This window comes from Parasteatoda tepidariorum, chromosome 7, assembly GCF_043381705.1.
Source record: "Parasteatoda tepidariorum isolate YZ-2023 chromosome 7, CAS_Ptep_4.0, whole genome shotgun sequence".
NCBI classification, from domain to species: Eukaryota; Metazoa; Arthropoda; class Arachnida; order Araneae; family Theridiidae; genus Parasteatoda; species Parasteatoda tepidariorum.
Window position 1 is genome coordinate 83574172 of NC_092210.1, and position 15353 is coordinate 83589524.

Sequence of the window (15353 nt, forward strand, 5' to 3'; positions counted from 1 at the left end):
ACTAATTAAGTATCAAATGAAAATTATAAAGAAAAAATATATATTTACCTTTTGTGTGCTTTTAAAATAGTGTGAACTATTTTAATTACTTATTGCAAGTCTTAAATGCAGTATTACGTTTTATTAATTTATTACATTTTATCATTTAAAAAATTGCAATACTGCTTATCATTAGTTTTGCTAAAGTTAAAAAAAATTACTTTTAAAAAATTTTCAAGAAGCAAATGAGTTTAGCTATTTTTACCACATCACTGCCTGCAGTCTTAAATAATATTCCCCGAAAGCGCTTGTATTCCCTAGTAGAAAGTTACCTGTTACCAAACAGCAATATCAGCCAACTGTCAGTAACCATTAAAAGTTAGCATGCCCCTAGTAAATGCATTTCACTATCCGGTAATTTGGCGTTCATATCCAAAACGTCCGGGACAGCCATTCTCAACGGTATCTTGCATCATTAAACACGGTCTTGGGAAATTTAATTCCGGAACTTTTCCGGAAACGTTCCAAAGAACAACGGCCATCCTTAGCTTCCATCTAATGACCCTCCAAATAATAAAACTGTCCACTAGTAGAAGTATATCCAGTCAGAAGGAAATATTACTCCCATGCTCTCTCGCCAATATGGCGAAAATATAATGGCATCTGACGAAAGCTTTTGAAAAGGATTCAAGATAGAAAGGTTTGGGTGAGACGACATATGCTTTTACTCTGTTTTCCTCTTTTACAGAGTGATGTCCTGTAATAAAATGGTGCTGTTGGAATATAATTCACTAGTCCTTTTTGCCGGATACAAATGTCCGTTCGCCTTTTATGGGGTCATAACAAAAATGGACTAGATGACAATGCGTGTTTCCAAATAGCTGATGCCAGAATTTAAACTGTGTTGATGTTAAAAATGATTTGTACTGTCGTAACTTAGAAATATTTCTTATTGCACAAGATCGAGTCTAAGAAACAAAATAAAATTATTTTTTTTGAAATTGCGATTGTTTTCTTTTTAAGTAAAAATACATATTTGAGGTAATTATTATTAAATTTTTCGATGACTTTATTCTTAAGGAAATTTTAAAAGAAAACAAGAAATTTTCTAAAAATATTTTTTTAATGAAAATGTGATAAAATTTTTTTATAAACTAATAATGTTTGTTTTATTTTTATTTCATCAATGACTACAAACAAGAATGCATAATAAATTTATTAAAAAATTAACTTGAAATTATTATTTTTCAATGCAATTAGAAATAAATATAAGTAATTTCAGTACAGAAGGCAACTTATATTTTACTTTTTCTCATACATTTTTAGATCTAGAACAGTTCTGTTTTCAACAGCTTAACAATGGTCTACTGATGTAACTGATTTATGTCGTTATTGATTGAAGTATGTTACTTTACTCGCTTCCAGTTTTTTTTTCAAAATAGCTCTTCAAACATGCATGTTTCAAAGAACATACTTATACCAACACGGTATAAAATTTTTAAATTTTTTTTTCCTTGTATAACTGTCAAGCTAGGGGCGAAGCATTCAATCATTGATCTAGTAAGCACTGAGAATATTTTCAGTTCTGTTTTCGAACAAAACGGAAGCAAGGGAAATGAACAGAACTACCAGAAACAAGATTCGAATCTTCGTAAATATAAAAGGTACAAGATTTCTACATATATCGCTACAAAGAACAAATAGAAATAGAACTTGCATCGTTTGCAATTTAAAAATTTGGTTGAAATGAATTCTGCATATTAATACTGTCATATACTGTTAATACTGTTATGCATATTAATATAAGTTAATCGTAAATAAAAAGTGTGACAGTTCTATTCGTTAAAATTGACTTTGAAAAAAAAAACTAATAATAGCTTACTGGAATATTTCAAAATTACTGAATAAAAGATGCTATTGCCACACAGCATCAATATTAACATGTAACGAGTAAACAATATAATAAGATTTGAATTTTTTTTCTAATAATGACAAAATCAGGATCACGCGGTAAGCTTTAAAGCAATAATAAAAATTTTGTTTTTATTTAAAACGTAATTTTTTTCAGTTTTTAAGTTTTAGCCATTTAACAAATTTCATATAAAATAAGCGAAACTCGGAAAACTATTTAAAAACATTTAATTTTATCTATGCATTGTTATCCACATTAAGATTATATAAGTTTTTAGAACTCATTCTTTTATCTTTATGTTCAAATACGAATATTTCTTAAATTATATTGAACAAAAAATCACACAAATCACTAAGACTCATTTGAATTTTTATTTTTTATTTTCGGGTCATTTGCTTTGAAACGGCGATGATAGTTTATGAATGCGTATGTTTGTAATTGCACTATTTCTTACTCTTTTTGTCATAAAACGCACAATTTTTTTTCCTAATTATTCTGAATGACTATAAATAATTTCTAATTATAAATGCAATAAGAAAAGACTTAAACTATAATAACATATTTCTAATACCGTTAAGTGTTTATGTGGGATTAAAAACAAACATGCGTGACTTTGTATGCAATTTTGTAATGATATTCTTATTAATTATATCCGTAACTATGCAAAAGATTTTATACCCAAAAAGTTGAAATTACTTTAAAATTTCATGCTTAGTATTACTAATTTTAATCGATTGACATCTTACTGATTAATATATTTTTAAAAATATAATCAGTTTTTCATCCCTTAAAATAAAACGGTTTAAAACGGCTGACGGTTTAAAGCTTAAAATAAAACGGTATGGATTTGTATTACCACCAGTCAAAACTGTAAAAGAATGTCTTTTAATACTTTGAAAATAAAGGGAGGAAAGTTTTTTTCCCCAAAATGATGAATTAATTGATAAGATAAAAATAAAGTTAATTTTTTCTGTTTACGGAAAAGTTGAACAACCAAAGGTATTTATAAATTCGAAACAATCAAACGTTTTTTTTTTAAATAATTATTATTGTTTTTTGCATGGTAATTGTGGACTTGATCTGAGATTTTGGGACGAATCAATACTTGTAAGGTTTTTAACGTATTCCATCTGTGTTGCTACGCATTTAAGACAAAAATCACTTTTGAGATTGCAAGCTGTCTCTGAGATAAGTTGGAAGTCACTGAAAAATTATTAGCCGATTACCCCCATATTTTATACATGGATAGCAAAACAAGCTATGCAAGCATTATTTTTTTGCCTGCCAAAGTAATAAAAAAAACGTAGCTATTTTATTTATTTTCCGTAGAATTGAAATCTCCCTATACGTTTGTAATAATTTGAATTTTCTTTTTCAATTCTGCTATATTATTGCGTGTAACCTATGAATTAAATATCATAAATAATTACAATATATGTATATTTCTACTCACTTGGCAAGAGGAAAACGACAACCACAGAGGCCACCGCACATATTCCGATGAGTACGAGGAGAGATATTCCAATTCCTTTCCATACGTGACATTCTTCGGGTATTTCTTCATCCTCCTAAATGAAAAATTATAATTTCAGGAAACATTTTAAAACAAATCAATCTACTTGATTTATTTAATAAACTATTCATATAGTCTACAAAGTTATCTAAAAAACAAATGCCTTATTCTAAAACAGTTAAAGGAATTACAGTTCCCCTTTCAATATATGCTGTTGTTGTTACTTACTCCACTTGGTCCAGAACAAGGACCAGAACAAGACTGTTCACCGACAGAAAATCATATACCATCACCGGACCCTCCAAGGTAAAATTCTTCTCCAGCCCCATACAGGACAGCAAATGATCAGGTGTAGCCTGGTGCACATTACATTTTAGGCATACAGGGAAAATCTTTTGACTCTGAANTCGGTTAATCTCACACCTGACAGGAAGCGAGTTCGATTCCCAAGATACCTTGTGTCGACAGATTCACAACGGAAACTTTCATGAGTATTATACTTCATGTATAGATAATTAAATTTAGAATAGTCCAATATTAAAAAAAAAATTCAATCGAAAATATTTTTTTTCGAAATGAATTTTTTTTTAACAAAAACTATAGTATTTTCTATCACTCACGATAGATGGCACCACCATTTGTATATTAAAAGTAAAAATTTTGAAGTTGGTACAACTGCAAAATTACTGCAGTTTACAAACTGCAGTAATTTTGCAGTGTTTTGACTTCAAAAAGTCTGCAGAGCTATGGGCCAAATCACCACAGTCTTCAAACTGCAGTTTTTCTGTAGATTAACTGCAGTTTATTTTTAGCTGGGTTGATCTGAGATTTCGGGACGAATCAATACTTGTAAGGTTTTTAAAGTCTTCCATCTGTGTTGCTATGCATTTAAAACAAAAATCACTTTTGAGATTTCAAGCAGTCTCTAAGATAAGTTAGAAGTCACCGAAAAATTATTAGCCGATCACCCCCATGTTTTATACATGGGTAACAAAACAAACTATGCAAGCATTATTTTTTTGCCCGGAAAGTAAGCAAAAAAACGTAACTATTGTATTTATTTTCCGTAGAATTGAAATCTCCGTATACATTTGTAATAATTTGAATTTTTTTTTCAATTCTGTTTTATTATTGCGTGTAACATGTGAATTAAATATCACAAAAAATTACAATATTTGTATGCTTCTACTCACTTGGCAAGAGGAAAACAACAACCACAGAGGCCACCGCACATATTCCGATGAGTACAAGAAGAGATATTCCAATTCCTTTCCATACGTGACATTCTTCGGGTATTTCTTCATCCTCCTAAATGAAAAATTATAATTTCAGGAAACATTTTAAAACAAATCAATCTACTTGATTTATTTAATAAACTATTTATATAGTCTACAACGTTGTTTAAAAAACAAATGCCTTATTCTAAAACAGTTTAAAGGAATTATAGTTCCCCTCTCAATATATGCCGTTGTTACTTATTCCTCTTGGTCCAGAACAAGGCTAGACCAAGTCCAGAAGACCGTTCACAGACAGAAAATCATATACCATCGCCGGACCCTCCTAGATAAAATTCTTCTCCGGCCCCACACCGGGCAGCAAATGATCAGGTGTAGCCTGGTGCACATTAAATTTTAGGCATACAGGGAAAGTCTTTTGACCCTGAACAAATGTTAGTCCGCGGGTATGACTTATATACTTATTTGCATGGATCTGTAATTATTTTTAAGGTTACCATAATGCCATAAAACACGTAAATTGAATCGCTGAATCGCGTTCAAAGGTATTTTTACCATAATTTGTGGTATTTAATCATTGTGAAATTAATTTCAAAATAAACATTTGGACAATATTATTCAACTCCAATACTTGGCAACGATCATACTGTCGTTTATTCTTCGTAGACTCGCTACTGTATAAAAGTTATTCAAAAACTGTGGATTGCTAAAATGTCAATTCATATTTGCATTTAATCAGTCACAATAAGATCAGTTAAAAAGACCCTAGACGAACGAAAATAAGGAAAAAAAGAGGGTAAAACTCATGATTTATCGATTTGGATTGATCCATGTTTCTTTCGAACTTTTCAAATGGAGGGTAAGAATATGTTCTTTCATCATCCGACAGGGGAAATAAAATTTCACTTACAAGGATTTTCAGAACTATGTAATATAAAAATTCTTAACAAATTGCATTTCTTTTGTGTGATTCTGACTTTATGTTTTACCTATTTTTTTTTCTCATTGACAGAGAATAGGCTTGAATAGAACCTCTTGGTTTGTTTGCACTATAAAACTGCTTAGGATTGAGCTAGGGTTTGATTGTTGTTTTGTGCCATTTTGAATCTCGTTTTAACTGCATTTAAACATCGATTATGGTCTACGTGATAATAATTTTTGTGATAACAAACATAAATAAATATTTCGAAACTAAATTGGAGAGCATTAAAGCCGCTAACTTCAAACTTTAATTCAGTCAAAAAATTTAAAAACTTTGTTAGATTTCCATGCATTGGAGAAGGTTGGGATACTGAAAAGATCATTCAGTAATTTTTTAAAATTTTTCAAAACTAGAAATTATTCCTGGAAATTAAATTTAGTTGGGAAAGAGCAGCGTTGAATAATTTTAGCAGAAATAAACTCAAACAAACCAATAATTAGAATTCCAATTATTTAAAGCGATGAACGATCCATTAATATCCTGATTTTTAACCTGTTCTTTAAGCCGAAGTTTAAGACCACGTTTAGAAATTTAAGGGTTAATCATTGTTTATCTCTGTATTTTTCGAATATTATTTTGCGTTTAGACATTAAAGAAGATTTTTGTTCAGAAAACCAAAATGATTGTATGTCTATCCGTATACTTTATTTGTGATTTATTAACGTTTTTTTTTCTTTTTTTTTTTTTGCTTTTGAATTTATAATTTTGTTGAAATGTTTGACTCTCTTTATAAAATTATTAGGCGTGTTTTGTTTCGGAATTTTTGCGAAAAACAATTTTTCAAGGTTCTGGGAGTCCAAAACTGAAGATCTTTTAGAATTATGAGAAAAAGAAAACATTTATTTACATCGGTAATCATTTTGTTTTCTACTGCGTCCACATTATTTATTAAGACATATATACTTTCAGTGAACCTTTGCATCAACGGTCTTTCAATGTCATTCAAAAATATTTTCTTTTTCTCTTAGACTTTGACCGTCATAATCTACTAGTAAAAATAGTGAACGACAAAGGTATAAATTTTTGTGAATGCATGAAAAAGAGTATTACCTAAAAAAATTAATATACGCGTGTTGTACACTGACTAGCAATTGAAAAAAAGGAAGGTAATTGCTTTACGTTTGATTCCGAGAAAAGTGACTTGACAACTTTTATCCTTGTATTGCTATTGCTATGATCGCTAAAATATTATTCCAAAAAGCTGATTAAAAGAAATTTATTTTACTGAAATTTTTTTGAAATATGTAGCTTACCATATAAAGATGCCAAGTATATAAAAATCTCAAATTTGTATTTTTGTCACTTAACGTTGATTTTTCAATTGCACGGTAGTGCAGTGCACAAAGAATGGAACAACGCGAATAAATTTTGATTGAATGATCGGATTTGCACGTTCAAGGACTCAAACTTAATGCTTCAGAAGGTTGACCTCAAATATGCTAATTAATTAATGCAGACGATATTTTAAGTTACGAAATCAGACACAAAAAGTACACTCTCAGCATAAAGATACATTTTTTACAACGGATTTAAATTACTGACCCCAAGAATATATGAGATAACCGCAATCTTGGAAATATGGTTTCCATAGTTTGATCGGAAGAGCAGTGCAAAGTTTAGACCCCTAAATTCGAATTTTACTTTCTGCATATTTCGCCAAATCTCAGAAACCTCTTTAGCGAATTAAAGATTTTTGCACACAATTTATACATAGATGTAAAAAAATTAATTTTACTTTCCGGCGCAAAAAAAAAAAAAAAAATTTAGTTTCGTCGGAAATTTTTTTTTACATTTTTATAATTTTTCACTATTTTGTTATATCAAAGTCAAAATAATTCTGAATTGTAAGGTATATAGGTATTTTTTACGTCTTTTTAAAGTTTGCAATTTTACATTCCAAGTACAAAAATGGTGCAAAAGTTGGTACTTGGTTCCTCAGAAATCGAATTTCAAATATGCGACTGGAATTTAGTATTATAGTATTTTAAGTAACTATTTAATGGATTTCGCTCAAATTTTGTATTTTTCTACGTAAAATTACATATTTTAAAATTATGTAAAAAAGTGTATAACTTACGACTCAAAATTTTTTCAAATATTATTTAATAAAATAATATAAAGTAATAAATATTTACTAAAATTTGTTTTTTGCGTGGACTTATCTTTGGATAAAGTCATTTTATAATTCAGTGCAAGATTATTTCAATTTGCTTTAAAAGTTTTTGCAAAATACGCCAAAAATAAATTTAACATTAAGGGGTCTAAATTTCGGATCGCTGTCCAGTCCAAACTATAGACCCCATAGTTCCCAGATTGCTTTTGGGATTCAGATATCCAGATCAGTCGAAAAATAGTGATGCTTATTTATAAAAAGTGTGTCTTTGTATCTGATTTTGTAACTTATTTGATTTCGTAACTCATCTTTATAACTTCTTAATGTCGTCTGCACTAATTGATTAGCATATCCCCTTCAATCATCCCTTCAATCCATTAAGATAAGGTCCCAAAACGTGATGATCCGATCATTAGATCAAAAGGGATTCAGGTGGCTTTTTTTTTTACGCACTGTATATTTGGCATGACTTTAAGAGAGTAAGAAATTGAAATTTTGCTCAAAATTCAGGGTTTTAAACTATCTTCGTCAAAACTATACAAGTATGAGATTAACTGAAAAAAGGCCTTAAATATAGCCGAGACGAAATCAATCTACAGATCTATGCTTACTGATTCAATTCTTATATAATACGAACCACAACTTTGACACCCCAAAATGCGTACTTGAAAAGAGAAATAGCAATTGCGGAAAGCAATAAATTGTTTTAAAAATTTGATTTAGGTCTAATATGAATGCCAGAAGTTAACATCCTCCGAGGTATTCTGAAGTCTCCATTCTATATCTCTGTTCTGTATATCTCTATTCTATGTCTCTATTCTGTTGTTTCTCTCTCTCTCTCTCTCTGTATATATATATATATATATATATATATATAAACTCCTGTTTGTGAAAATTGCAACACCATGAAGGAATCGTCATAATTGAATGAAATTTACTACACAGTTGAGTGGCAGTGGTACAAATAAATGATTGAACTTTCAAAGCAAACAAACAATAACAAGAGATCGAAATCAGTATTTTGTGTAGCTACCACGCACCGCAATAAGCGCTGCTACATGACGTGGCATGGAGTCGAGCAAATTTTGAATGTCTGTCTGAGGAAGAGCATTCCATATAGTCTGCATGCGTACCCAAAGTTCGTCTGTAGAAGCAACAGGACGAGGATCACGAGCGAGGTACCGACCAATGAAATGACACACATGTTCAATCGGTGACGTATCTGGGGAATACGCAAGCCAAGGAAGAAACTGTACCTGCAGTAATGCAGGGAAGGATTGAACAGTCCTAGCAATATGAGGGCGGGCATAGTCTTGTTGAAATACAGCGCCTGGCAAGGCTTGAAGGAAAGGAACAGCTTGGGGCTGTAAAACTTCACTGATGTACCGGTTGTTGTTCAGATTACCCACAATTCGTAGCAATTGAGATCGTCCATGATATGCTATGCCACCCCAGACCATAACTCCGGGTTTTCGTCCACTGTGGTATTCGATAATGCACTCCAGAAGGTGGCGTTAACAGGCATAGCTTCTGACACGAATGTGGCCATCATGGTACCACAAATTAAAGCGGGATTCGTCAGAAAGCACGACATGCTGCCAATCAGCACGCCAGTCCTTATGCTGATTGGCCCATTGTAGCCGCAGGCGGCTATGGTTTAGCGTGATGGTGAACCTGTATAAAGGAGTTTTTGCGCGCAGTCCACGCTGAAGTTGGCGTCTACGAATTAATGAAGCACACAATGAAACACCTGTAGCTATTGGCAGCTGTGCTGCCAGTTGTCTAGAGGGAGCCGTACGGCCTGTCAGCGCCTTGCGGACCAGATGTCTATCATCGCGAGCTGACGTGACGTTTCGGGGTCCACTCCCGGATTTCCGAGTTGTCTGACACTCGTCCGTTCACTGCTTCCAAACACGCATCACTGTGCTGCTGTTACGCTGCACACGAGCGGCTACTGCACGATGAGACAATGCAGCTTCACGAAGGCTGATGATTCTCCCCCTTTCAAACTCCGTAAGTTGTTGAAATCTCGCTCTCTTTCGTCGAAGAGGCATAAGTAACGTTTACCACTAGCAGATAACCACCGATAACCATACACGTCTCGCTACAGCCGTCCATTTATTCGGATCCATCCGCCGTTCAGACGGCGCTGCTCAGCATACGCATGCGCTACGGGTCTGAAATTCTAATCATTTGCATATTATGCTCAACTTTGCATTTCCTGAAAATTTCAGCTCACTTGCATAAGTCCTTAATGGTGTTGCAATTTTCACAAACATGAGTTCATATGGTGAAAGTTTAAAAATATGCCAAATTACCTCGCCATAGAAGGGGAAATAACTGATAACAACCATAAAGAAACTGAATGAATGACTAGACGGAAAAATCATAGTGCTTCTCATTGCTAAGCAACCAAAAAAAATTTTAGAGTTGTTTTCTGGTTCAAGAAAACAGATTGTTATTGTTTTTTTTTAATCTCCTTTGAAAAGGAAATATAAATCAATTAATAAATTATTTTTGATTCTCCAAGATTTTAGAATCTTGAGATTGAACTTTCTATCTGACATTCTTTATTTTTTTAAAGCTGTTTTAACGTCATTTGTATGACAGTTTTGAATTAAAACTAAATTTTCATAAGTTATTATNTATATATATATATATATAACAGCTAAGAAGTAGTTTGATTTTACATTAAAAAAGAGCAAATTCTGCCTCATACGTAATCATGTATTGAAAAAAATTTCAAGAATATTTTTTTCTCGCAAAAATTGAGAAAAAATTGTTTAATATTCTTAAAACAAGGATACTTACTGAAAATTTAAATAAGACCAAAAAAGTTAAATTTCCAACCTGGCATGATTTACCCCCCTTTTTTTCAAAAAAATAGCTCTTAAATATAAAAGTAAGCTAGTTTCATTTAAGTTTTGAATTTTGATAGTGCAATAAGGTAACAAGCATTATTTTTTCATTAAATTTTACTTCCTCAATTCTCTTTCTTATAAATAAAAGGACTAAAAAACTATTAAAACTCAAATAAACGATTCAGATAGACGCTTCTAAAACATGAAAGGCTAATTCCATGAAAATGAATTACTTTTAGAGACATTTCCTTGATGTTAACTTAATTATACAACTTTTAAATATAAATAACCATAGATTAAAATTGTTTGTCAATAATTTTTGTTTAAAAACTGACTCACAAAAGTGATGTTATTTGAGTTAAGTGAAATTACTTACTGTTAATAAAATTTATGACTTTAAAGGTAGCATGATTCAATTGCTATTTCACATAAGAGACTGAAATGTTACAAAAGAAATTTGATATTAGGAATTAAAATATATGATGTATTCAGAAAGAAGAATCGAATGTTCTTTTTGGAATTCAGTAATTACATTTTCTCAGGTTCTGCGATAATAGAAAAAGCCAATTACTCGACGAGATATTTTACCGAAGTAGAAATACATAAACACACATTCACATACATGACATCAAAGATAGCGGCAGTTTACAAAAGGACTTCGGGTCTACTCTTAAATTTACGGTCTTCCAAGACTTAAAAGGATTATTTTCACGGTGTTGCCTTTTTCTTTTCTGCAATCAATTACTAGAAGTTTATAGCTAGAAGTTACACCTCATTTGTTTGATGTTCATTTATTGCTTAAATATACATTTTTTGAAACGTTTGTTACTCTGAGAAGTTTTATTTTAATGGATGAAGCAAAATATTTGTCGTAAATTTTTTGAAATGATTCAGAATGTAATGAACTCATTCGTTGTTTTCGCTCTGAAAATGATACTTCCTGCGATTTCATTGTTACTAACGTAAAAGGACTTTATTAGAAAGAAACTAAAAACTTAGAAAAGACTAAGTAAAAAGAGCTGCCGCATTTTGAGGAAAAACTTAGATTTCTGCTAACACTATTTGAGAAAATTTACTTATGTATTTCATTAGTCATATATGATATTTTATTTAGGTTTCTATAAAAATATTTTTTGTCACACATATATACATAATATAACAAGTTGCTAGTGTCTCAACTGGAAGAATATTCGAAGAAATTATTTTAAGATGAAATGCAAAAAATAGTTACCAGCTAGACTAAGCAAGACTCAGCAAGATTCCTCTTGTAGAAATAGCTAAAAGTAGCTATTATTTGTATAGAAATACGCATTTGTATGTCTTTATATATTTATAGCAGAATTTGGGGTATCTTTATTTAAAACAGTGTTTGATTTTTTGAAAAAACAAACAAGTCTTGTTTTGTAACAGCAAAGTAAAACAACTGGAATTCATTTGTTGTGTACTAATGATTGGAGCAAACAAGATGCTGAGTGTTTGCTCAACAAAAAAAAATTGATTTTAAATAAAATATTTTTGTTTTGTTATTGGACATTATACATTATTTAATTAAATTTATTAGTAAACTTATCGGTAAAACTATTATTGTCATAAAAAGTAGCAGCATTTTTGCTAGGAATTCAAAGAAGCGTTCCTCCACACGACGAACTATTTGCACAGAAATTGAACGAAAAAACTTCATAAGACCGCTTATTTTAATAGCTGAATCTTTTGTAACTTGGACGTTCTTATTCCACTTTAATAAATATATCACTTTAATAAATATTATAAATAAGATACTATAATTCCAATGAGTCCACCCTTATTGCATTTCTTGCATTTTTTCAAAATATAAAGCAATACAAACATTAAAGTTGCACGGGTGTTTTTTTGGCTGACAGCCTTACAACCAGAAAACATTAATTATTTCCAGATAGAGATTCTAATATCATTTTTATTTACAAAACAAAAATATTCTTCCATTCACCAATCTTGTTATTTTCCTGACTGGTATTTTCAGCCAAAAGGAAGATTAATATGTCCCAGAATTTCTTAATTGGCTTTTCCAAAAGGATGGTTTTCTTTACCAATAATTGCTTTCCATTCACCATAAGAAGAGTAAATCCAATTACCCAAATATAAGCAGAAACCTTCCTCTCAAAATGAACGATGGAAACATCCAATTCATGAGTAAAATACCCAAAATATCTTCACTGAAGTATTTCTGAAGCACTTGAATGAATCCCACGCAAACTTATGGGAATATTTCTTGAATAGCTGTATTGGAATTGTGATGCATGAACTGAAAATATATATATTAAGATTGCCATCTTAATCCAGTTAAAAATATACTTTATTAAGGGTTTTATAATAAAGATTTCCGCAATTTAATGGGATATGCAAAATAGTATATTATTTTAAAACTAATTTCTGTAAAGTTTTTATAGAGTAATTATTATTATTTAAAGTTATGTTATTTCGTTTAGTTTAGTTAACATTTCTAGCAAAAAGGTTAAAAAAAAAAATAGCTGATTTGAGATCCTGTCCATCTCAGAAATTGAATATTATATAATGCTTTAATATTTTCTCACCCAAAAAAAGTATTATTTCTAAACAACGTTTCTTAAGGATATGTCTTAAAAATCTATTCTTGTTTAAAATTAAAATTCCATTTTTTAGTAGCTGGAATAGAAATTGTTTCTTTTTAACTGCGTTTCTCAATTTTTTTTACGGCATCTAAATCATTTCTAACAATTCATTCCTAATTGACATTACGTTTAAATGACGATACATAACTTGACGTCACGATACTAAAAATGACGTTAAAGATTTTTCTGCAATCCATTGCCTTTCAGAATCCTTGAATAAAAGATGTTATGGACAAATTTTGCATAGCTGTTTCATGATGTAACTGCCAGTAAAATAATGGCGCCAATGGTCTACCCGCAAAACCCTGACCGGGGAAGCCTTCTCCTAAAAGAACTTAGCTCTGAGATGTTGAGAAAATTAAAATAAAGCAATTTATATGGCGTATATATAAATTACTTGCAGTTACAGCAAAAAAATTTAAACTACAAGTTATATATTTTAGAATAATTTTGTATTTTTATAGAAATAAAAACTTTATGCGAAGTAAATATTTAGATCTTTGACGTTTTCTAAATAGAAATTTTAAACCTGAACTGTGCTCTACATACTGCCATGCCAATTCATTGGTTACGGAGCTTGCCTTTACTAACAATAGCTTATAAAATATACGATTCCTAATTTATGGTTTCAGAGGTGAGGGAAGGAGTAGTACAGCTGGTTGTCGAGGCTTGGGATAAGGATTGTAATTATTTTTTTCCTATCTTATCTCAAGACAGAAAAGGAAAAAAAAATAATAATTCTGCAGCTGCCTTCTATGCTGAAATATTCCGAACTCTCTCTTATGGTGGTTTGATGTGTGTGATTTAATGTCAGCTGGACAGATTTTAAAGTATTACCAAAGAGAATCCAATGCATAAAGAACTGTGACAATATGGCTGGCATCACTTGAAAGTAATTAAAATTTAAAATAAAGTACTTTCACGCTACCAACAACTAGGCGTTAAAAAATTGGTTAATATATTGTTGGAAACTTAATACGATGTTAGTATTGGAGGTGGGATTGACGAATTAAAGTATTTAAATATAATTGTTCTATGATTTCGGCTTGGTTTTAATAAGACTTTACATGTTGAACAAGAAAATATTAAAATATGACATAGCTGATCACTTAAAGCGCTAGTACAGACATGAACACGAAAAAAGACGTCAAATTATTAAAAACTTAATCCAGATGTTACCTTAATCATTTAAACTTCTATAGGGTAAACCAACCAGTGAAGGAACACTATCTATGGAAGGAACATTTCATATATATTGATTAAAAATAAGAATTTGAAAGTTTTCCTTTAGATTGATTGGTAACAATAGCTTACTGCCAAACAATAGGAAGTCATCTAGCAATATTTTGGATTACCTGGTCAAATAGGAAAAAAATTTGAATTTGTTATTATCTCTGCAACACCTTGTTTCTTTGAAAAAATTATAAGGTGCGTGTTTGTACAGGGTAACAAAAAATTATAGGGATCATTTTTGAATGTTTCTATTTCCAAAATTTATTACATAAATTCAGCGATGTTTTTCAATATGTCGACCTCCGGCATAATAGATTTATCTACAACGCTTCGGCCATGATTTTAAAGCCCGCAAAATGATTTCCTGGGGGATTTTCTTCACCTCTTCTCTAATAGCTCTTTGAAGGCCTCTCAATGTAGAAAATCTTTTCTTATTCAGTTTGTTTTTCAGATGTCCCCATAGGAAATAGTCGCATGGTGAAGCATCAGGACTGTTTGGAATCCATTGTTCTGGTCTCAGGAATTTTACTTGCTGATCTGTTAGGAATTTCTGGGTGACCTTAGATGCATGCGATGGGGCAGAGTCCTGATGGAACACAGCATCACTATTAGAGTACAATATGCAGTAATCATCCTTAAAAAAGGGCTTTAATATCTTCTGTATGGAATACTCAAAATTTATTTTGGCCCCCAGGTTTCACAAACCAAGGTTTGGTCACACCATGGGCGGATATGCCCATCCAAACCATTACGCCTTTGACATGAGGCACCGTGGTTGATGGTGTCAAGTCTCGCCTGTTCTGTCCACGGCTAAGATATTGAACTTTAGATTTAGCATTGGTATCAGATAGATAGATCCAAGCTTCATCAGTTGTAATGAACTTTCGCCATCTGTCCT

General features: G+C 31.2%; 1 protein-coding gene across 1 annotated transcript in view; it reads right to left on the reverse strand.

Moving 5' to 3' along the window:
* The window catches only part of LOC107440394 (inactive dipeptidyl peptidase 10), a 220310-nt gene that overhangs the window by 163063 nt on the left and 41894 nt on the right, over positions 1 to 15353 (reverse strand). Inside the window, exon 3 of the mRNA XM_071183833.1 lies at positions 3345 to 3459. Coding sequence (XP_071039934.1) covers positions 3345 to 3459 — 115 coding nt within the window. The remainder of the gene's footprint in view (positions 1 to 3344; positions 3460 to 15353) is intronic.